This window comes from Notolepis coatsorum (assembly GCF_963971535.1).
Source record: "Notolepis coatsorum genome assembly, chromosome: 12".
NCBI lineage: Eukaryota > Metazoa > Chordata > Actinopteri > Aulopiformes > Paralepididae > Notolepis > Notolepis coatsorum.
This window is the reverse complement of record NC_140176.1, coordinates 30041738-30066712: the sequence shown is the minus strand read 5'-3', so window position 1 is coordinate 30066712 and position 24975 is coordinate 30041738. Positions and strand designations below refer to the sequence as shown.

Sequence of the window (24975 nt, the reverse complement as noted above, 5' to 3'; positions counted from 1 at the left end):
GGCTTTCAATGCACCATTGAAGAGGTTTACGGTTAGACGCTTTAACCCTTTCACTGTGACAATACAGAGGGTTAACCCTTTCACTGCCACACGACAAAGGGTTAACCGTCGAGTGTGGTAATGAAAGGTTAACCTTCTGTAGTGTGGTAGTGAAAGGTTAACCTTCTGTATTGTCACAGTGAAAGGGTTAACCTTCTGTATTGTCGCAGTGAAAGGGTTAACCCTTTGGTAGTGTGGTAGTGAAAGGGTTAAAAGAACATGCGAGGGGAATGGATCCAGCTAAATTAACAGCAATCTCATCAAGTCTTAAATCAGATTGTAAACTAAAGAATTGTGTTACTAAATTAAACAAAAGGAAATGGAATTATGAACATAAAATTAAACACGATAGTAAACAATTATGGAATACATTGAGTCATATATTTAAAGGAAATGCTAAATCCACCCCATCTTATTTAGAAACTAGAGCATTTTGAACTAAACCGAGACATAGGAACTATTAGATGATTTGCTAACAAAGATTGATAAGCTTAAAAGCACTGCACAGCCTAATAATAATAATACAGATGTATGATGTATATTATAAATCACATACATGTAAGGTAAAACATGTTGCTTTAAATTTAAGGTTAGTGTTGTAAAAGTGGAATTGATTTTAATGTCTTGTAAAAGTAAACCACCAGGGATTGATGGAAAACTGCTCAAGCCAATAGCTTCATTAATCACTCCCATGGTTTTTCTCATTCTGCGTAAACAGTTATTTGAGTGATAGAAAGCAAATGGTACCAACACTTTATTGGAAGTGATTCAGAGGTTAAACATGTGAAACACGGAGTACCTCAAGAAAGATGTCTTGGGCCAATCATTACTAATGATCTTCCTCCGGTATTAAAAAAGGCTCATATTTCAATATATGATGATTCCACAATATATTTAGGAGAACCAACAATTTAGTGATTTAAATACAAATCTAGGTCAGGAGTTGAAGTTGGTACTGTAGTAGATTGGATTGATTGATTGGATTTTAAATGAGTCTAAAACCAATATTGCAATTGAAACAAACTACTCTTTATGTTCAAAGCCAAAGCTTGATCTTAGCATAATGTGTTAACACTTTGAGTGCCAGCCACAGCATAATTCGTTATTTCATGCCAACCGTTGTGTGCCAGCCGACGAGATATGCCGTTTTTAATTGTTATTTTTTTTATTAGCGATTTCCATTCATATTTCATCAATCTAGCCTCACATTACCAGTGGGGATCTGTCTGAACTCGAATAGGGAAAATACCGCCCCCTATCGTCTCCCGGATGGTAATGCACGCATTGGAATGGACTCAATGAAAATGGATGAGAAAAGAAAAATCCTGAATCCACATTTTACTTCTCAGGCAAGGAACCCGAGCCGATCGGACTCATTGTGGAGCCTCAGACCAGCCTGGAATATATATTTCCAGTACCCAGCGTTGGATCAATAAACGCGATCGATATTTGGAATGGCGATCAGGAATTGGAATCATCTTTTTGGAGAACATCTGATCTGAGGTAAGGAATCTATTTTACCAGTATTGGGATAATCAGAGCTATTTTCACCTATATATCAGTGTGTGCCATATGTGTGTGTGTGTGTGTGCGATCAGGAAATAAGAGAATCGATTTTTCAGCCCGCTTCTATAGCGTGCATAAGTACTATCGATAATCTAGCGTTTATTTGAAAACTATTCATAAATAGGTAGGGCTGTACCGAATGTCATTTTTTAACATTCGAAGCTTCGATTGAAGCTTTGAATGTCTATAAAAAAAAGATTTTCTTAAAAGAATATATATATATATATATAACTAAATCCTCAATTTTAATAAAGTGATTAATCTGATTAAATTATTTTTCTTTTATTAAATCAACTTTCTTTAATGAATATAACTCATCAGTTTCATCAACAATCCAATAAGGGCACGGTTGGTATGAAAGTGATGGTGACGTCTTATGTATAATAATTATAATATTAGTGTAGCCAAACCCCCATTGGTTTAAACAGATAGAAAATAAAATAAAAAGATTAAAAAATAAAAAATAAAATGTATAGGGGGACCCTGCTTTTCTTTATCATAAATCGATCAATAGAGACCGTATTATCATATCATGGGGTATCATTGGAAAGCCACACTCATTGGCTACAACCCTGTGCAAAGATTTGACGGAGCTAGAGCCCCGGGAGTCTGGGGTGGTAATGTGTACTTTTGCATACTTTGGGTTGGGGCACGCCTCACATATCGGCATGTAACTCGAGAACCGCTGAACGGATTTTGTCACCTGAAAGGGCAATCGACAGGCAACAAATAGGGCTTTAATTCTATCTATATATTGTATTAAAATAAATGCACACCGAGCCACTAGAGGTCGGCAAAGAATCGTCCACATGTGGGCCCTTGGATGTTAATGTTTTTTGTAGCCAAGAGTAAAGACCATAACCCTATCAAAAACAGTAGTCAAAGTGTATATTTTCATTTTTACCGATGTTTTATACGATTTATCGGAAATACGAATTTATCGGAAAATGCAAATTATCGTAAAAACCGCAAGGAAATGACTAAATCCAGATTCAACCCTGCCATTGGAAAGAGGAGCATTTTCCCTATCCATAGATGTATGATTTGGCCATAATAAGGTCAAGTTCAAGGTCAAATATGAATTTATAATTAAAATCGATCATCATTAATTACTGTATCTACAAATCCTTCTCTTTAATCATCTTCCCGCGTTTCATTTGCTTAGATCTTTTGTACACATGATCTCAATAAGGTGGTGAATGAGCTCAGTGAGCATTTTCTCGTGCCCCGCAGATTTAACATGATCAAAGATGCAAAAATCATAAATCATAATTTATATTCTCCTTTTCTTCATTACAATTTACTTAGCCTAGTAACAGACACAATATTTCTGACACTGGAAATACATACCCCCAGGTCCCTAGATGTTCCTAGATACCAAGAACATGCAAATTGACCTTGCAGAAGTGGAGCAATCTTCCATTTACTTAGGCATGTACCTTTAGGCGAAATACGGCTTACAGCTTAACAGGTGTTCGAATGTTGATTTAGAATTTGAATGTCAACATTATGATCGAAGCTTCGAAGCATTCGGTACAGCCCTATAAATAGGCCGAAAAATGACAACGTGTTTTGTGTATTCCAGTAAAGGGCGTTTATCACAGAATCTTCTGAAAGTTTCAAGAAACAAGCGTTTTTCAAAATGGTATAAAACGGAAATAAACCGATTAAAAAAAACAATCCGCTTCGACAATGTTGACTGAAAACAAGTCATTGATAAGCGACGGCCATATTAGACACATAGCCATAATTTAAGATATAGTTTATGCGTTCGCAAATATGAGAGCTCTATCATTGAAGTGGGTGGCGACATTCAACGGGGTAAATAGGAAATGGAGGCCGGCACTGAAAGTGTTAATGAAGCCGGAAGATGAAGCCAAACTTTTAGAAGTTATTATAGACAATAAATGATCATGGGACAAACGTATACAGAGAGTAATAATGACAGTTGGAAATGTTTTGCATGTAATTGAGAGGTGTGCAAAATATCTGACAATAACAGACAAGAAATTATGAAACAAGTAATTCAAGCTTTGGTTGTCTCATTTTGAATATTGCTGAAACCAGTAAATATGTGAATCACACATGTCAAACAAACAGGGGCAGGACGCAGGGACAGTGTCCCAACGCGCACTGGTCTCATACCTACTTAATTCTGTTCAGTTATTCTTTAAATATGCAATAATCAGTTGTTCAAATTGACCCAGTTTCGCTCATTGAACCTATGCAATCGATACAAAAATCACTATCACCAGCCGATACGTTTGCCCAGTTTTGCTCACCGGATCGATACCGATGTGAAAAAATCAATACCGATAAGGTCACAGATATATTATGCATCCATAGATCATCAACACGTCAACAATACGGACGAGGGAACTCAAGTCATCCGACACTTGAATATCCCATCTATAACCTCGCTGGCGCCACCGTTGCATCGAGGGTCAGGTGAGTTCTGAAGAAGTCCTGGATCTTCTTCCAGAGGTGGACCTCAGCGGCCGCGTGAGCCCCGGGCTCCCCTCCCCACAGGGTGGGCTTGCCCATAATGCCGTGGAGGCTGGACGGACAGTAGGGCCCATACGGAGGCTCCAGGTAATGTCCCGACCCTGGGTAATACGCACTCTCGAAGTTCTCCCTCCCATGGCGCCTCAACCTCTCCACCATCTCGTCCACGTAGCTGCGGCTGTCCCAGTTTAGGTCGTCCTCCGCCGCCACGAAGAGGAAGCGTCCCTCGGCTCGTTCTATGGGGATCAGCGCGTCCTTGTTCTCCTGCGCCAGGGGGTCGTGCATGACGTGCTTGACGTTGAAGGCCCCAGACTCGGTGGCCATGGCCTTCGTGGTGTCGAACATCAGGGCGGAAAGGATTTTGCTTTTCCGATAGTAGAGGGGGAAGCCGACGTTGGCACTGCAGCCGTTGATCCACACGGTCGCCGCGACGTGCGGCAGAAAGGTGGCAATGGAAAGTGCCAGATCCCCGCTCTTAGAAAGTGACATTACGCCGACTCCAGAGCTGCCCACCTGCAAAGAAAACAAGAACGCAAATAAGAAACTAAAAAGAATTGCAGGGTGAATTCAAATGGTCTGAAAATAACAGAACAAAGGATATGGAGAGGGCTTCAGCGTTCTTATTTTGTTTCAGGTAGGTGCTCTTTGGATTAAATCCGGGGTAGGATTCGCTTATATAAGAGAGGTTGAGATCCAAGGCAGCTCTACAGTTTTTAGAAAGCCTTTAATAAGTGGCTTACATTATTTAGAAAAATCTTTTAAAAGTCCAACATGTTTCGGCCTACATGGCCTTCTTCAGGGTGTTGCTGTGACAAAAACAATACTGTGACTAAATAGAGGAAAAAAGGAAAAAACACACAACTCAGGGAGACACTAATTACAATGGGGGACAGCTGGTCCCAATTAAATGAAGGCAAAGCAACATTCTCAACTTGAGTTGAAGTAAATATACAATAATACTAAATAGAAAAACAAATTTGTATATTATATAAGTATATATACACAGAAGCTCAAAATATTATAACAACATAAAGAAATGAGTCAAAAATAGAATAGATCAATAATAATATAAACAATTACCAACAATTATCAAAAAACAATTATCAAAAAAACAATTATCAAAAGACAACAATGTAAGAGCATTGAGTAATGCATGACAAAGAATAATAATACTATAATGTAATCTACTGGCCTATAAAAATGATACCATGTCTATGGAATCATTTAAACCTGGGAGTGAGGTGGCCTGTAGTCTATCGATCCAGCGACTTTCTTTCTGGTTTAGAATTCTTTGTCTATTACCTCCTCTAGACGTGAGTGGAACACTGTCAATTCCGATAGCTGTAAATAAAGCAGAGGTACTATGGTGAACTTCATGAATATGTTTAGCCATTGCATAATCCATGTTGTTAGTTTTAATAGCATATTTATGATCTGCCAGTCGATCAAGTAGACAGCGTTTCGTACGACCAACATAGAAAGAGTCACATTTGGAACAAGACAGTATATAAATAACATGTGTCGTTTGACAATTAATAAAGCTGTTAGAAGTATATGTCTGTTATGTAATTGGGTGGGTAAAAGCTTTTGATCTTATCACCACATCACATTGTTTGCAGTGACCACATCTATACGTTCCTATAGGAGGCCATGTAGATTTGACATCTGCCGGTAGATGGCTTCGTACTAATTTATCTCCGAGATTGGGAGCTCTCCTAAATGTACAGAGGGGCGGGTCAGGGAAAATGTTAGACAGGGACTCATCACATTGGATCAAGCTCCAATTCTTTTTAATTATATTGCGAACAGCAAGGGCTTTAGTACTATAAGTGGTAGAGAAAAACACCCTATCGGTTTTCTCTTTCAGTGTCTTTCTTTTTAAGAGGGAGTCGCGTTCTACAGTAGCGGCTTCAGATATAGCTATTTTAAGAGTATTATGTGTATAGCCACGTTCTCTAAAGCGATCATACATTTCTCCGCTCTTTTCTCTAAAATCAGCCTCACTGTCACAAATTCTACGTACTCTTTTAAATTGGCCGTACGGAACATTGTTGATCAAAGTAGAGGGGTGGAAGCTCTCTGCATGTAAAATAGTATTTTTATGCGTTAACTTCCTGTACAATGACGTATGTAAGTCACCATTCAAGTCTTTAGTGATTTCTAAGTCCAGAAAATGGATCTTATCAGGACTAAAATCTAGAGACAGTTTTATATTTGGGTTACAGTTAGTGTTGTTCAAATAACTATGAAAAGCTTTCAATTCATCAATAGTGCCTTTCCACCACATAATGATGTCATCTATATATCTGGCCCACCAGATGATCTTATCTTTAAATACGTTTTGAGTGTTGAACACATAGTCCTCCTCCCATTTTCCCATAATCTTGGGGTCTGTGAAAAGGTAAAATATCTTGGACATTTTATTACAGAACAAATGACAGATGATGATCTAATATACAGGCAATGCCGCACGATGTATGCACAAGCAAACACTCTCTCACACAGGTTTAGTACGTGTACAGAAGGAGTGAAAGTGTCTCTGTTCAAAGCATATTGTACACCACTGCACACTTGACTTTGATTTGATTTTATTTTATTACGGATCCCCATTAGCTGGTGCCATGGCAACCAGCTAGTCTTCCTGGGGTCCACACAAAAAAACATACAAAAACAATTATTGCAAAACAGAATTATTAAAAGCCAGTACTCAACATACAATACACAATGAAACTAACAATTAAGATGGCTAAAATTACATGCAAGCAAAGAAACAGAAAACAAAAAAACAAAACAAAATACAAAATACAGTGTTAAATACAATTTAAAATTGTTTTTAAAATTGAATATTTTTAAGAATTGCTTTTAGAATGCTCATCAATGTTTGTTGTGAAGGATCAGATTAAACCGAATATGTATATTTATTTATATATATATATTTAATTGTATTTGTATATCCCCTGTATATTCCTTGTACAATATGCATTGAATATCCCTTTAGTCTACTAAACAGCCCATAATAGTTTCATTCTACCATTGGACGAGAACCTGGCGCCAGGTTGCCATACCCCTAGGTCCAAGTTCAATCGTGCCGCCTAACATGTCGTGGCAAGCCCCGGTTCCGCGCAGGAATATGTCGGGCGAAATACGAATGGTACTATTTGTTCATAGCGCATATATATATGGCGCAAGTAAAGTAGAACTTTCTTTTAGTCCAGTTCTTTACCCTCCAACAGAGTGACAGACGCAAAGCCTCCCCACGACGCACGTGTGGTGTAGTAAGGCCTACTTGGCCCAGAATAGGCATTGAGATATCGTGTAGATTAATAGTTGAATAGTCATAGTTTGGCACTATACCGTCGAGTTGGACGTATTCTATTAAGCTAATAATAGTCTATTTATGTATGGTGCATCGTTCGGTTAGAGTTCTAAAGTTACCAGTACCCCCATCGTTCCTGACGTTATCTGGACGCTTAACCAGGCTGAGCAGACCCCTAGTGGTGCTTGCATCCGAGGAGCTCCGGGCCAAGAGCGACTGGACCTGTATATTGGATTACTCTACCCGGACGACGGCGAGCCTTCCACGGCTTGGATTATGCTTTGTGTGCTTTGATTATTCCATGGATAAAGGCCAACACTGCGGAGTGTTGGAACTACCCCCCGTTGAGGACTCCAGGTGAGACGGCGCTCTACACCAGTGAGGTCGCCTCACGTCTCTCCGTTGTGGACCGGCAGCTACCGTCCACAGAGGGTCCAGCTGTATTCGTCTGCGGCCCGAGGTTCTGTGGGGACCGTGTCCAAGACTTTGGATTCTCCCAAGACACCGTCGGCCAGATGGGATACCGCCAGCGGCTTCTCTAACCCCCCCCTCCTACTGTCTTACAACCAGCGGGACCCCCCCCCCCCTTAGTGTATCCAGCTCTAATCATCTAAGTACCATCGCTATCGTTTCCTAAATATTCCAGGTTGTATACTTACTCCCTGCGTAACCAGAGATTGGACATTCAATGTTGATTTACCTACGAATACTCATTTGCCATAAAAGTGCATATTTCATATTTCAACTCATAAATGTAATTAAGTGATCGTTGTATACACCTTTTGCTGTATTAAACCTTCGATTTGGTACATTTGTGTGGATTCGTTTCATCAGGTGGGAAAGTGTTCATCATACTTATATCTTGTACTGGGTGGCCAGAAGTTAAAGTACATGAGGTAGTGGTATTAAATATCATATCTAACAATACAGTCAGGGAATTGTACCCCTCAGTTACAATTGGTCCTTCGAGCCGGAGGGTAACTAGTGTAATATTAATATAGTGTTATTAATATCGAAATGGCCTATGATGAACACTCCACGAAACGATCCTCTTAACCTAGAACGCCCGCGGCGCAGACGACAGACACCTCAGTACTTAGAGGCTTACACTGTCAGTCAACTACCTAGCCTTCGACAAACGGTAAACGCGGTAGAAGTAGAAAGTAAAATTATGTCTGACCTTAACGACCAGGTTTCCCCGACCACAGAGGCCCTAGTAGGTCCTAATGTAACTGACCAAGCTCACGGTGGGGACCAGGAGGGAATTGACATGCCTTTACCCCCCGCCACTACCCAAGAAGTAGTCCCCGACCAGCCCCGGGAGGAAGACAACCCTACAGAGAGAGAACTCTGCACGGAAGAAGAGGAGGAGAGCGCCGAGGAACTAGAGCTCCAGGACTCCCCAACGAGTACCCCCAGGAGCGGCTCACGCAGGAGCGGCTCACCTCCACTACCGCCTTCCCCCAACGAAGCGGAGAGGATACTACAACAGGCGTTCCTCGTCAGCCTGACAGCCTCTACCGAACGCGATCGTCTCCAAGCACAGACGCTTAGCGAGCGCGAACAACTCCAAGCGCAACAACGGAGCGAAGAAGAGCGCATACGCCTGGAGATGAGACGCCTTCAGATGGAAGAGAATATGGCAAGAGACCGAGCAGACACCCAGCGTGCCGCTGCCGGTGCCCAAAGAGACGCAGAGCGCGAACTCGCTCTCATCCAGCGCGAAGCCGAGCGCGACAGAATACAAGCCGAGCGCGACAAGCTACAAGCGCAGCTAATGGAGCAGCTGATCCGCAAGGCAACACCCTCTCCCTCCGCCAGGGGTTCAAGGAACTCGTCGAGACAACAGTCAAGGGCAGCGTCACCACAACGAGCAAGCGACCCTGAACTTGACCAACAGACCGAGCCTATACCCCCCGCAGACCCCCTTCACAGACCGGTCCAAGCCAGACCCAGCTACAAGGAAGGAGCGGCATACACTGCGGAGAAGCTAAATAAACGATTACAGGATCTGGAAGATCTGATAGAGGAAGAAGAGGGAGAGGAGGAGAACCAAGCCCGACGACAGCACAGTACTCCACCGGACCAGGAGGTCCCATACAGTCCAGGCTATACCCCCGCGGCGCTGCGCTACAGACCCCCGACTCTATTCACGGGTGAGCACGACGCACGACCAGCCCCGAGGAACAGCACCTGGACCAGCGGGCCATGGTACCCTGCCAGTACCAGCCCACAGCGAGGCGCAAGAGGGGACTCGCCCAGGAGGTCTCTCCCCCAACGCTCGCCGATGTATCAGCCATCCACGGCGTCATACAATGCCACACCGTCATTCCCAGACTTCGCCTATGAGAGTCGAGCACAGTACACGGAGCTCCGGATGTGCTTAGAGACAATGATGGTGGATGTCGCTGATGAACGCCACAAGTATGCAATATTACTGAAGCACCTGAAAGTACCGCGAGCGCACAATATAGCGCTAGCCTATGCTACCTCTTCGACCCCATACACAGCGGCCCTTGCAGCGCTGGGTCAGAGATATGGACGTATATGGGATTACGTAATCCAGGAGATAAGGCATATTGACCGCCTACCCCCAGCCACAGACAATCGCTCACTAGACGACCTGTCAATCAAAGTGCAGTCCCTGGTAGGGATGCTGGGAGCGCAACGGGAGAAAGGCATGCATGAGCTATACGCCAACTCTAACGTCGAGAGGATTTTGGAGAAGCTGCCACCCGCAAGACAGGAGCGCTTTAGGCGGCAGAGGGATTACCGGGATCCCAACGGCCCCGAGCCATCCCTCCTTGATCTAGCCGACTTCCTGGCGAGAGAAGTCAGCAGCTTACGACTGGACACCTTCGGGCGGAGCACGCCAAGCTCCAGAGAGGGACCCAGGAGAATAAATGATGGAAGAAGATCGGTGACTGTCATGCACCAATCAGAGTCAGTACCGAGCAGTAAGAGTCACAGCACCCCCTCGAGAAAAGAGAAGTGGAAGATAGCGTGTCCCTACTGTGAGAAAGAACACTGGCTGTCACAATGTGACCTATTCACAAAGATGAATGCAGAAGAAGTGAGTCAATGGATAAAGTCCAACCGGAGCTGTTATCGATGTGCGCGGCCCCACATGGCAGCCGAATGCCGCCTAAAGAAAAGGTGCAGCCGGTGCGATGGAGCCCATCTAGATATACTACACGAAAGTAACGGAAGACGGCCTATACCTGCACCACGGAGCGGCACCAAGGCAAGTGTCATGTACATTGACCCCGCCAGCAGCAGCGGAGCCCAAGTGCTCTTAAAGGTAGTCCGTGTGACATTGAGCTACCAAGATAAAGTCATGGACACTTACGCCGTCCTTGATGACGGGTCAGAGAAGACCCTTCTGCTCGCCTCCGCTGCGACCCAGTTGGGACTGCGGGGGAGCAAGAACTAAATGACGATTCGGACAATAAGAAGAGATTTAAAGACGATAAAGGGCGAGAATGTCTCCTTCACCATCGCAGCCAACGGGCAGCCAGAGCGACGGTACAAGATCACAAATGCTTTCACCAGCCAAGAAATAGGACTATCGCAGTACACCTACCCTGTTACCAAGTTGATGGATAAATATGTGCACCTGCGCCAATTACCTATCCCGCTCATAGACGGCGCTACCCCGACCCTGTTGATAGGCTCCGACCATGCAGAACTCATAGTCCCGATTGACCGGGTCCATACAGGCCCCCGAGGCTGTCCTGCAGCAGTCGAGACCCGCCTAGGGTGGACCCTACAAGGCCCCCTCGCTAAATCTCTCAACCGAACAGCAGCCACTAGCTGCTTCCACTCCAGAACGACAGAAGAAGACACCACTCTCCTGCAGCATGTCGAGAGGCTATGGACCCTAGAGACAATGCCCTTTAAGAACGAAAAGAAAGATATTCGCTCTAAAGAAGACATTTACGCCATCAACCTACTCGAGCAGGGGACAAAGAGAGTCACAGTCGGCGGAGTGATGAGATACGCAACTCCACTCCTGAGGCGAGAGGGAATGCCCACCTTTCACGCAAAGAAAGACGCCACGGAGCGCTATCTACTGAACACAGAGCGGCGCCTAGCCGAAGACCCCACTCAAGAGTGTGTACCGAGCTGAGATTGAGAAGCTAATCACAGCGGGACACGTAACAAAGATTGACATTAAAGAGGCCGATCAGACGACCGAATCATGGTACGTGCCGCATCACAAGGTCCATCACAACGGCAAGGATCGCATTGTGTTTAACTGCAGCTACCAGATCGGATCCCAAAATCTGAATAAAGAGCTCTTGCCCGGCCCCACACTCGGCCCCTCCCTACTAGGCGTGCTACTGCGCTTCCGCCAGGACAAGGTGGCTATAAGCGGGGATATCAAAGGGATGTTCTTGCAGGTGAGACTAGTAGAGGAGGACAAGCCTCTGCTACGGTTCCTATGGAGAGAGAAGATCGGAGATGAGAACCCATCCATCTACCAGTGGGAAGTACTCCCCTTCGGAACCACATGCAGCCCGTGCTGTGCTACATTTGCACTACAGAAACACGTCACAGAGGACCCAGCAGCAGATGAAGAGGTCCAACACAGTGTGAAGAACAGTTTCTACGTGGACAACTGTTTACAAAGCGTCTCGACTCAAGAAGAAGCCGAGGCTCTCCTAATCAAGTTACGCGCCTCCCTGATCAAAGGCGGCTTTGATCTCAGGCAGTGGGCCAGCAGTGACCCGCACGTATTGCGCAGCCTCTCCTCCGCGGACAAGGCTGCCAGCAGCGAGACCTGGATGGCGACAATCCCAGGAGAAGCCCAAGAAATGACACTAGGACTAGTCTGGCGCTTCAAAACAGACTCGCTCCACTATAGACACAAACCCTTGGCTCCAGAGCAGGGAAGGTCGGCGGCGATACCGACCACCAGACGGAGTGTGTACAGAACACTCGCCAGACAATATGACCCGTTGGGATGTATTCTACCTTACACCACCAGGGCAAAGATGATTGTACGAGCACTATGGGACAAGGACCAGGGCTGGGACGACCCAATACCCGCACACCTTGCCTCAACATGGAGAGAGTGGGAGACGGAACTCCGCTCACTCCCAGGTGTCAATATACGCCGCAGCTACTTCCCATCCACAGTGAGGCCAGAGACATGCGAGATTGAGCTACACGTCTTCAGCGACGCCTCCGAAGTAGCCTACGGATCGGTGGCCTACTTGCGTGCCCAAGAGATGGGAGGAAAGATACACACTGCTTTCATCCTGGCCCGCTCAAGAATAGCCCCACGTAAGCAACAATCTATCCCACGTCTAGAGCTCTGCGCAGCCCTCGCAGGAGCGCATCTAGCCACGTTAATCCAACGTGAACTCACCATCCCGGTGCATAGAACAATCTTGTGGTCAGATTCCACGACAGTACTCACATGGATCAAGTCCGATTCATGCAGATACAAAGTCTTCGTGGGAGTCAGAGTCACCGAGATTCAAGAGTTAACAGAAGAAGCAAGCTGGCGGTATGTGGACACCAAACACAACCCAGCTGACGTCATCACCCGGGGAATGTCTCTGGATGACCTAACCCGTCGCAACATCTACAGTGACGGACCAGCATTCCTCAAGCTCCCGGAAGGAGATTGGCCTACGCCCACCCCGAGGGAAGCAAGTAACGAGGAGGCTGAGAACAAGAAACCTATGTTCTGTGGACTGAGCACTGTCGCCTCCACAGACCCCAACATAGATGACTGCATTACCCTAGAGAGTGCGCAGCAAAGAACATTCCTGCGGCACCACCCAGAGATTCAGTCCACCACTGACATGTCAGCAGCTGACTACGAAGAAGCAGAACTTCTTCTACTACAACGAGCCCAGAGAGACTCGTTCCCCGACGAGCTAGACTGTCTACAGGGAGGAAACCCCGTCCCATCAGACAGCAGACTGATCCACCTGGCACCAGAGAGTGACGCCCATAATCTCATCAGAGTGGGTGGTCGCCTGCGGAGAGCCCCCGATCTACCAGATGACATTAAGCACCCGATCGTCTTGAACAGCCGACACAAGGTCACAGAGCTGATCATAAAGAAATACGACGAGGATGTACACCACGCAGGAGCAGAGAGAGTCTTCGCGGAGATCAGACGTCGTTATTGGATATTGCAAGGGAGAGAAGCAGTACGGCGCTTCCAGCGAACCTGTCTAGACTGCCGTAAGTGGCGCGCGCAGCCCAGCATACCACGGATGGCTGACTTACCCCCCTGTCGCCTCCGAATCGGCGACAAGCCATTCCACTCCACAGGCATGGACTGCTTTGGCCCGTTGTATATAAAGAGAGGAAGAGGCACCGAGAAGCGGTGGGGTATTGTATTCAAATGCATGACCACCAGAGCGATACATATCGAGCTCCTTCCGACCATGAGCACAGACTCATTCCTTATGGCCTTCCGGAGATTCACATCACGGAAAGGAAAACAGTCTACATTGTTGTCTGATCACGGGACCAACTTCAAAGGCGGAGAAAGAGAGCTGAGAGAGAGCTTCCAAGCTATGGGCCCAGAACTTAAGACCCACCTCGCTCCAGCCCAGATTGACTTCCAGTTTAATCCCCCGAACGCACCCCACTTCGGTGGAACCTGGGAACGAGAAGTACGTTCAATAAAGACAGCCCTGTACGCCGTACTTGGAGCCCAGACTGTGGCGGAGGAAGTCCTAATGACAGTCCTCACGGAGATCGAGGGAGTATTGAACTCAAAGCCCCTCGGTTACGTCTCCAGTGATGTAGCAGATGTCGACCCAGTCACCCCCAACGCACTCCTAATGGGGCGGCTGGACCCCGCGCTACCCCAGACAATGTACAGGCCCGAAGAAGCGAACGGCCGAAGAATGTGGAGGTACAGCCAAGTACTAGCTGACAAGTTTTGGAGCAGCTTCCTACTTCACTACCTACCGTCTCTACAGACCCGCCAGAAGTGGGTAAAAGAGAGAGACAATTTGACAGAAGGAACAGTCGTCATGATTATTGACCAGTCACTACCCAGAGCTATGTGGCCGGCTGGCCGCGTAAGCAAAGTGATCACCGGTGCCGATGGCAAGGTCCGAGCAGCTGAAGTACTCGTCCAAGGGCGCACCTACACACGTCCCGTGGCGAGGCTCATAGAACTGCCCCGACTCCCAGATACTATCGATGATGACCATGACCCTATGACTTTGTGAGTTGACTGACCCTTACAGCGGACCTTGAGTGGTAGACAGTGCGGTTAATCTGTCTCTGCTTAGCTAATTAGGTGGGACTAATTAGGGGGCGGCTGTTGTGAAGGATCAGATTAAACCGAATATGTATATTTATTTATATATATATATTTAATTGTATTTGTATATCGTTTGATATCCCCTGTATATTCCTTGTACAATATGCATTGAATATCCCTTTAGTCTACTAAACAGCCCATAATAGTTTCATTCTACCATTGGACGAGAACCTGGCGCCAGGTTGCCATACCCCTAGGTCCAAGTTCAATCGTGCCGCCTAACATGTCGTGGCAAGCCCCGGTTCCGCGCAGGAATATGTCGGGCGAAATACGAATGGTACTATTTGTTCATAGCGCATATATATATGGCGCAAGTAAAGTAGAACTTTCTTTTAGTCCAGTTCTTTACCCTCCAACAGAGTGACAGACGCAAAGCCTCCCCACGACGCACGTGTGGTGTAGTAAGGCCTACTTGGCCCAGAATAGGCATTGAGATATCGTGTAGATTAATAGTTGAATAGTCATAGTTTGGCACTATACCGTCGAGTTGGACGTATTCTATTAAGCTAATAATAGTCTATTTATGTATGGTGCATCGTTCGGTTAGAGTTCTAAAGTTACCAGTACCCCCATCGTTCCTGACGTTATCTGGACGCTTAACCAGGCTGAGCAGACCCCTAGTGGTGCTTGCATCCGAGGAGCTCCGGGCCAAGAGCGACTGGACCTGTATATTGGATTACTCTACCCGGACGACGGCGAGCCTTCCACGGCTTGGATTATGCTTTGTGTGCTTTGATTATTCCATGGATAAAGGCCAACACTGCGGAGTGTTGGAACTACCCCCCGGAGAGGACTCCAGGTGAGACGGCGCTCTACACCAGTGAGGTCGCCTCACGTCTCTCCGTTGTGGACCGGCAGCTACCGTCCACAGAGGGTCCAGCTGTATTAGTCTGCGGCCCGAGGTTCTGTGGGCACCGTGTCCAAGACTTTGGATTCTCCCAAGACACCGTCGGCCAGATGGGATACCGCCAGCGGCTTCTCTAACCCCCCCCTCCTACTGTCTTACAACCAGCGGGACCCCCCCCCCCCCTTAGTGTATCCAGCTCTAATCATCTAAGTACCATCGCTATCGTTTCCTAAATATTCCAGGTTGTATACTTACTCCCTGCGTAACCAGAGATTGGACATTCAATGTTGATTTACCTACGAATACTCATTTGCCATAAAAGTGCATATTTCATATTTCAAATCATAAATGTAATTAAGTGATCGTTGTATACACCTTTTGCTGTATTAAACCTTCGATTTGGTACATTTGTGTGGATTCGTTTCATCAGGTGGGAAAGTGTTCATCATACTTATATCTTGTACTGGGTGGCCAGAAGTTAAAGTACATGAGGTAGTGGTATTAAATATCATATCTAACAATACAGTCAGGGAATTGTACCCCTCAGTTACAATGTTACTAAAACATCAATTTCACCATACCTTTAAAAAGAAAAGAAAAAACACACAAAATAATCAGAAGAAGTTTTGGATAACATGGCTGCAGCTACACATGCATGACATACCGGTATATTAATTTCCTTCCGGATTATGGCTCCTTTGAGTTTCTTTTTTAAACTGTCCTTGTTTTCCGTCCGTTTAATATGTAATGGGATCCTATTCCAGTATGTTATGGCTCTATACATTGCAGTTTTCTTTAGAGCGTTGGTTCTAGGCAGAGGTAGGGTGAAGCGACTACTTGAAGCATGTCTGGTATTATGGTCATGTCTATCATTGGTGGATAAAAGCATAGAATACAATTGAGTGGGTTTACCCAAGGTACAAATGTTCTTTAAAAACCTAATCAAACTGCATGCTAGTCTCTCCTCCACCCTCATCCACGACAGTCTAGCATGCATTCCCTCCACACTATTCCTTATAGAGCAGTGAAGAGTGAGTCGGGCAGCTCTATTTTGAGTGAGCTGGAGTTTACTAAGCTCTTGCTTTGACGCGCTAGACCAAATTGCTGGGCAGTAGTCAAGATGGGACAAGACTAAAGATTGTACTACCATTTTAATTGTTGTATTCGTTAGGAGGTATGCATTTATTCTTATTATGGAGATGTTTCTACTCATCCTGGTAACCATGTTATTAATCTGGGTAGACCAAAGTAGTGCCTCGTCAATAGTTACACCCAACAATTTGGCCTCCTTCACTTGTTCAATACCAGCGTCTTGTAATGAGAGACTCAGTCTATGCTCCGACCTTAAGGCATATTTAGAGCCGAGTATAAGACATTTTGTTTTTGCTACATTTAATTTGAGTCTGTTTTCAGTTATCCAATTCGAAATCATAAATAATTCACTCTGAAGTATCTTATTCACTTGTTCTGTGCTCTCAGCGGATGCATATATAGTTGTATCATCAGCATAAAATCGCTGTACCTGCACTTTCCAATACATAAGGCATATCATTTACAAATATAGAGTAAAGGAGGGGTCCAAGACAACTTCCTTGGGGAATACCACACTGGAGTGTTACCATATTTGACATGGAACCATTAAATATAACACATTGTTGTCTATTAGACAAGTAGCTTCTCATCCATTCCATGGCAGTGTCTTCAAACCCATATGTGTGTAATTTCAATAATAATAGGTCATGATCTATGATGTCGAAAGCCGCACTGAAATCCAAGAGCACTGTACCCACAACTAACTTCCTATCGATCAGCTGTAGCCAGCTATCTGTAAGAGATGTTAAAGCAGTTCCTGTAAGTATCCTACTTTGTATGCATGCTGGAAATCAGAATTAATGTTGTTTTCGTTGAAATACTTTTGAATCTGCTTGAACACAATTCCTTCCAATAACTTACCTATTACTGGTAAAATACTAATGGGCCTACTGTTTGAACCTGTAAATGGCTCTTTACAGTTCTTTGGTAGTAGAGTTACTTTGGCTATTTTCCAAGGCTGAGGAAAGACCCTCTCTTCAAAACATAAATTAAATATATGTGATAGTGGCTTAGCCACAAATTTTGCAGACATTTGTAGCAGTTTTCCATTCAGATTATCAACACTGCAAGGTTTATCTGGTTTAAGTGCTAGGAGGAGCTTTTCAATATCATTTGGACTTGTGCTCCTGAATTTAAATCGGCATTTCTTGTCATACATTATATGTTTTTTAATTACAGAGTCTGACAGCTTACCACTCATTGGCAACATTTGATTTCTAATTGTGTTTACCTTGGAAACAAAGTAGTTGTTGAAATGGGTTGCAATGTCAAATGGTTTAGTGATGAATATACCATCTGACTCAATAAATGATGGCGTTTTGCCCATTTTATTTCTACCCATAACTTCATTCAATGTTTTCCATAGTCTCTTACTGTCCCCTTTACACTCCTCCAATCTGGTTTGATAATAATGTTTTTTCTTCTGCCTATTCATTTTGGTTATTTTGTTTCTCAATGAGCGGTAAACTTTCCAATCTTCTGGATTCTCTAATGCAATAGCTACTTTTTTCAGTCTGTCTCTTTCTTTCATGCCGTTTTTCAACTCAGGATCCAGCCAGGGTGTTTTGATTGCTCTGACGGAGAGCTTCTTTACAGGAGCATGTTTGTCACAGACATCTGTAAATAATTCCATAAACTTCTCTAATGCAGCCTCTGTATGCCTTGTCTCTAGCACATTATTCCAGAGTAAATTTTTTACATCATTAATAAACTCATCCTCAGAAAATGTCTTATATATTCTTTTATAAATTATTTTTGGTCCTACCTTAGGAACCTTCATCTTTAAGGTTAACGCAATAATGTTGTGGTCACTGAAGCCCACAGGCTCAGATACAACTTCAAGTAGCTTATAATGATGCCATGAGAATATTACTTAAAATACCTAGATGGTGTAGTGCGTGAAGTGAAATGTTCGTGGCTGCATGTGTCAATACCTTCCAAGCTGTTTTAAGAAATCTCATGTATAAATGTATGTCGTAATGTATAATGTCGGCTAAATTACTCTGGAAATTATATCACTGGTTTTAACAGACATTGGGTTCAGTGCCACATGTTACCACTCATCTACTGTATGTGCTGTCTATTTGTGGGACATTGATGTGTATTTAAGTGATGTTATTTGTGCCTGTTGTGTGTAATTTTATATAAGTTGCGTATGTTTCTTTTTATCTGGACCAATTAAAGTTTGAATTGAAAAATGTAATAACGTTCAGCATCCCAAAGTGCAATACAAGTATAGAAATAACGTCAACAGTTAGCCAATATCAAGCACATGGGAGGAAAGGTGGAGATTTCTCAAACCACCTGCAGGGGAACCTGGTTTTCAACATAAATGCTTATTATTCGTCTTGGGCTAATTTTAGAGTGATACGAAAAATACACTAACAAAATAAATGAAATAAGAATTTTTGCGTCAAATACCATAAATGGTAAATGGCTGCATTTAGATATCTCTTTTCTCCAAAGCGCTTTACAATTTTGTTCCTCACATTTTACCCATTCACTCACACATTCACACAGACGGTGCAAGGTGCCAACCTGCTCATCGGGAGCAATTAGGGGTTAAGTGTCTTGCTCAGGGACACTTCGACACGCTGTCCGGGAGGAGAGGGAATCAAACCAGGAACCTCCGGATTACCAGACGACTGCTCTACCTCCTGAGCCACTGTCGCCCCCAAAACCATGGCACCAATGAAATCTTTAGAGCGTTACCACATTCGATCAGCCCTATACATATCTGCGTCAACATCATCGCCGTAGATACCGTCGCAAAGTAGCAATGCATTCAATGTGTTCCGAGGTAAATATCACAGGTAATATTCATATATTCATCTTGCGAAAGATTAATTTGCAGAACTCTGGCTGCATTTAGATATCTCTTTTCTCCAAAGCGCTTTACAATTTTGTTCCTCACATTTTACCCATTCACTCACACATTCACACAGACAGTGCAAGGTGCCAACCTGCTCATCGGGAGCAATTAGGGGTTAAGTGTCTTGCTCAGGGACACTTCGACACGCTGTCCGGGAGGAGAGGGAATCAAACCAGGAACCTCCGGATTACCAGACGACTGCTCTACCTCCTGAGCCACTGTCGCCCCCAAAACCATGGCACCAATGAAATCTTTAGAGCGTTACCACATTCGATCAGCCCTATACATATCTGCGTCAACATCATCGCCGTAGATACCGTCGCAAAGTAGCAATGCATTCAATGTGTTCCGAGGTAAATATCACAGGTAATATACATATATTCATCTTGCGAAAGATTAATTTGCAGAACTCACCTTGTGTTGCTTCTTTAAAAACTGTATCGCCTCCTCAAAATAGTCCAGATGGAGCTCTTGGATCCGTTTCGGGAGGTCGTCGTGGCCATATAGGGCCAGGGTCAGGACCACAAAGCCCTTGTTGGCCAGCAGACAGGCCCGTCTCTCGGACAGACCGCCCCCAAACGTGTACAGGTCCAGCACCGCCGGGTACGGACCAGCTCCTGGGAGGAGAGCAATCTAGGATGTTATTAGGAACTTGGGTTAGCTAAATCTGTTTAATCTTCTAGTTCCCTTTTAGACCGGCTTTTATGTCATGTTGTTTATATGGACTGCATTTACAGGTGCATCTCAATAAATTTGAATATTGAGGAAATATATTGGTTGCCTCCATGCAAAAGAAACCCCGACCAACCGATTTTCACTTTTTGAATTGAATTACTGAAATAAATGAACTTTTCCTCGATATTCTAATTTATTGAGATGCACCTGTATTTATTGTATTACATATATTTATATGTTCTTTATGCACATTTCCCTACACTATGTCTGATTTGTAATGCATGTTTTCAGAAAACCGCCATCATAAAGAATATCATTATTACCACAATCACAAGAAATCATGAATCCTGCAAAACTTTTTTTTTATATACAGATTTCACAATAAAAACACACACAGGGTGGGAAATGGCTGCATTTATATAGCAGCTTTTATCGCATTTTTACCCATTCACTCACACATTCACACACCGACAGGTGCCAACCTGCTCATCGGGAGCAATTAGGGGTTAAGTGTCTTGCTCAAGGACACTTCAACACACTGCCCGGTAGTGTTGTCACGATACTGGAATTTATAACTTCGATACGATACCTTGAAAAGTATCGATATTCGATACCATTTTCGATACCACAGGGAAAATATTTTTATCTTAAAATGTACATTTCTTTATTAAATTAAAAAAAAATTATTTAGCTTTTGTTGCTGGTCAATTCTCCTCACCTTCTCTCTGGTATTATAAGAGAAGAGAAATATAACACTTTTAAAACCCTTTGTTTTAGGGCTGGGCGATATGGCCTAAAAATAAAATCTGATTCTTTTTTTGATTTTTTTCTCTTGAAAACTAGAAATCATTCAAATAACCTTTGTTTTTATTTGACACAAAAAAAATATCAAACCAAGATGAATTTCCCTATTGGGATTAAAGTGCAAACCTACCTTTCCAATCTTCATTTAAAAAAAAATTATAATAATAATATATATATATAAAAAGTTACTCTTGATCAAACAAAGATGAATGTCCCTATAGCGATTAATAGTGCAATAACTTGCTTTTTCACCAAACTTCACTTAAAACAAATAAAAGGTGCCTCTTGATCATCAAACAAGAATGAATTTCCCTATTGGGATTAATAAAGTGCAAATCTAACTTTCACCAAACATCACTTTTTGTAAAATAAAAGGTGACTCTTAATTTTTTTTGTTTTTGAAAATCGATAGTGCAGAAAGTATCGATATTGCGGGAAATTAGTATTGAAACTGTTTTAAATATTCAGAATCGATATGCATTGAAAAATCGATATTTTTGACAACACTACTGCCCGGGAGGAGCAGGAATCGAACCGGGAACCTCCGGATTACTCTGGGATCTTATCGTCTTCTAGCACAAGATTCACAATACCAATTTGGCTGCATGAAATACTGTACCTAATGTCTACCGCTTCCCACTGACTGGATATGTGCTTTTATCGGAGCACTGTATTATCTTCATGCAGTCATCTAGCGGCAAAGACTACTGTTGTAGAAGGTGGATATGTGCTTCATAAGTGTTGTGTCAGTTGGAAGTAGTGGTTTTTCAAGGTTTGACATGTTTACCTTCGAGTGCCACCCTCTGATTTCTGTCCCGTTTGAGGATGTTATTGTGATAATAGCATACAATGAATTATCTTACATTTACAGCATAAAGTAAACAAAGTCACCGACCAGGGGGGGTGAACAGGACTCCACGGATGTTCCCTTGTTTGACAGGCACCCTGCAGACGCCCTCTGCCATTATACGCCTCTCATTGGTCGCTTCGGCCAGTGTCCCGCCTGGCCCATCCTCTTCATGCACAGAGAACTTCACAAAATGGGGCTTTCTAGCGTCACTCTTGTAAAACCTGGTGTGCAACTTGTCTGATTTCAGGGACCACAACAGACCCATTGGCTGGACACCGGTGTAACTGCCCCCGAGTGGCGAGTCCCTCTCCAGGTCAATCTCTCCGTTCCCGTCCGCTCTATAGGTGGCCGAGGAGTGGAATAACACTCCCTTGTCATCCGTGGATCTGGCCTTCATGGTCACCAGCTGTTTCGACCTCAGACCCGCCACCTTCACCTGGATGGGCTCGTCGAACAGGCACCTGGTGCCGGGGAGGAGCCTGAGTCTCACCTGAGAGGCCATCCGAACAGCCGGCCCCGTTCCCCGAGGACTATCCTCACAGCCGGCCCGTTCCCCGAGGACGATTCCTCACAGCAGGCCCCGTTCCCCGAGGACTATCCTCACAGCAGGCCCCGTTCCCCGAGGACTATCCTCACAGCAGGCCCCCCGTTCCCCGAGGACTATCCTCACAGCCGGCCCGTTCCCCGAGGACGATTCCTCACAGCAGGCCCCGTTCCCCAAGGACTATCCTCACAGCAGGCCCCGTTCCCCGAGGACTATCCTCACAGCAGGCCCCGTTCCCCGAGGACTATCCTCACAGCAGGCCCCCCGTTCCCCGAGGACTATCCTCACAGCCGGCCCGTTCCCCGAGGACGATTCCTCACAGCAGGCCCCGTTCCCCAAGGACTATCCTCACAGCAGGCCCCGTTCCCCGAGGACTATCCTCACAGCAGGCCCCGTTCCCAGAGGACTATCCGTACAGCAGGCCCCGTTCCCCGAGGACTATCCTCACAGCCGGCCCTGTTCCCAGAGGACTATCCGTACAGCAGGCCCCGTTCCCCAAGGACTTTCAGACGCAAATCGTATTGGAATGGAAACCGGGAGGTTCGCAGAGTGACGTCCAAATGTCGTTCTGGGAACCTATGGATGTGGATCGTGTTTTATTGATCTTCTCACCTCACCGTTCTGGAAGAAAAAGCACCATCTAGTAAATGTCAGATACAGCTACAGTATAGGAATAGATACAACTACAGTACAGTATAGGAATAGATACAGCTACAGTATAGGAATAGATACAGTACAGTATATGAATAGATACAGTATAGGAAGAATAGATTGGTAACATCACCTCCTGGTTTGGGAATAGCACCGCACAAGGCTGCAGTAGACTACAGAGAGTGGCACGTTCAGCCGAACGCACAATTGGAGGTGGGCTTCCCACTCTCCAGGACATTTATAACAAGCGTTCCAGGGCCAAGGCTAAGATAATAATCAAAGACTCTAGTCACCCAAACAACTGCCTCTTTGAACTGCTGCAGTCAGGCAAGCGCTACCGGAGTCTCGTGGTCAGTACAGAGAGACTCAGAAGGAGCTTCTATCCCCAGGCCATCAGGATGCTCAACGACAATAACACTATGTAACAACCCATCATCTACACTCACTGTACACACATCCACATGTACACACTCACGTTAAACAAACACTCACCTTACCACTCACTTTATACACTTTAACACACTTTATATTTATCTATTATTAAAGAGATTTTCACTACATTCATACCTCATTTGCACCCTACCCTAAGTTTTGTACCTCATCTCATTTCATTTTTGTATCTCACTGGGTCTCATTCTCCAACGGACTTACGACAAAAAGGGCTTTCTCGTAGGGCCATTTGAGACCTTTTCGGGCAAGAAATTAATATAGACAATATATTATATTATAATATAATATTAATTATATATGTTTTATTGGGACGGTTGGTGAATCCCAATATCGGCCCGAAAAGGTCTCAAATGGCCCTAAGAGAAAGTCCTTTTTGTCGTAAATCCTTGGAGAATGAGACCACTGTTACCCATTTTACTCTGTATTGTATATTGTATACTGAACATTCCTTTACTTACTTTTTACTTAATTCTTTTTTCTTTTACTTAATTTATTTTTACTGTATGTAGCACACTCTCAGGGGCTCATACAGAAACAAGCATTTCATCATAAAGTATTCTGTATTTTGTTGTGACAAATAATAAACAAACTTGAAACTAGATACAGCTACAGTATAGGAATAGATACAGTACAGTATAGGAATAGATACAGCTACAGTATAGGAATAGATACAGCTACAGTATAGGAATATACAGTACAGTATAGGAATAGATACAGTACAGTATATGTGGAGAATTATCCAGCGCCCTTCCTACAGAGATATTATTATTATTATTATAGAGGCACTTACTATACAAGTATTATTTATCATCTGGTGCCACCTTGGGCGTTTACTGCAGACTGTGGGACTCCTGGAGACGGAAACTGTGAACAGGTGGGCTGATTCAGAGTCTGCGTGACGCACTATTTAAGAGACACTCATAGCCATAGGCCTGTAATGAGAAAAGCCCCGTAGGCGATCTAACTGGCTAACGGTATGTTGCATTGTTGTCTCTTGTATGCGCTGTTTATGTTCGAAATTATCATTTGTATATGCATAGCACATGTGGCTAATTGAATGTTGTTTTCTTTTCCATTTACATTATAGGTTAATAATCTACTGACTACTACTACTGACTGTTAACTAACTGTTAACTGACTGAGTAAACTAACTAGTGACTACTACCTGCTGTCTAATTGACCACCCGGTGGCTGTGTGCTAGTAATATTAGAGTGCTTGAGTGTTTGGACATGACATCCTTAATAAATAACATTCAAGCAAAGTCTGAATTGTTTCCTTTAGTTCGGATTGAAACAGTTGATCGCCTGCACCCTTCCAATGGGGAGATCTAGTTGACGCACATTGATAGTGACTGCTAGATAATTGGACAATATGAACAGATACAGCTACAGTATAGGAATATATACAGTATAGGAATAGATGCAGTACACTATAGGAATATATACCAAATAGGAATAGAT

The 24975-nt window shown here is 44.1% G+C and overlaps 1 protein-coding gene across 2 annotated transcripts in view; it reads right to left on the bottom strand.

Moving 5' to 3' along the window:
* Positions 1 to 812: 812 nt before the first annotated feature.
* Positions 813 to 24975, bottom strand: part of LOC311238471 (acyl-coenzyme A thioesterase 1-like) — a 33444-nt gene continuing 9281 nt past the window's right edge. For both annotated transcript variants that reach the window (XM_084326555.1, XM_084326554.1), the window contains exons 3-5: positions 21915 to 23034; positions 19955 to 20157; positions 813 to 4623 (exon numbers count right to left, since the gene is read on the bottom strand). In XM_084326555.1, the coding sequence (XP_084182681.1) occupies positions 4015 to 4623; positions 19955 to 20157; positions 21915 to 22371 (1269 nt within the window). In that variant the 5' untranslated portion in view covers positions 22372 to 23034 and the 3' untranslated portion in view covers positions 813 to 4014. The remainder of the gene's footprint in view (positions 4624 to 19954; positions 20158 to 21914; positions 23035 to 24975) is intronic.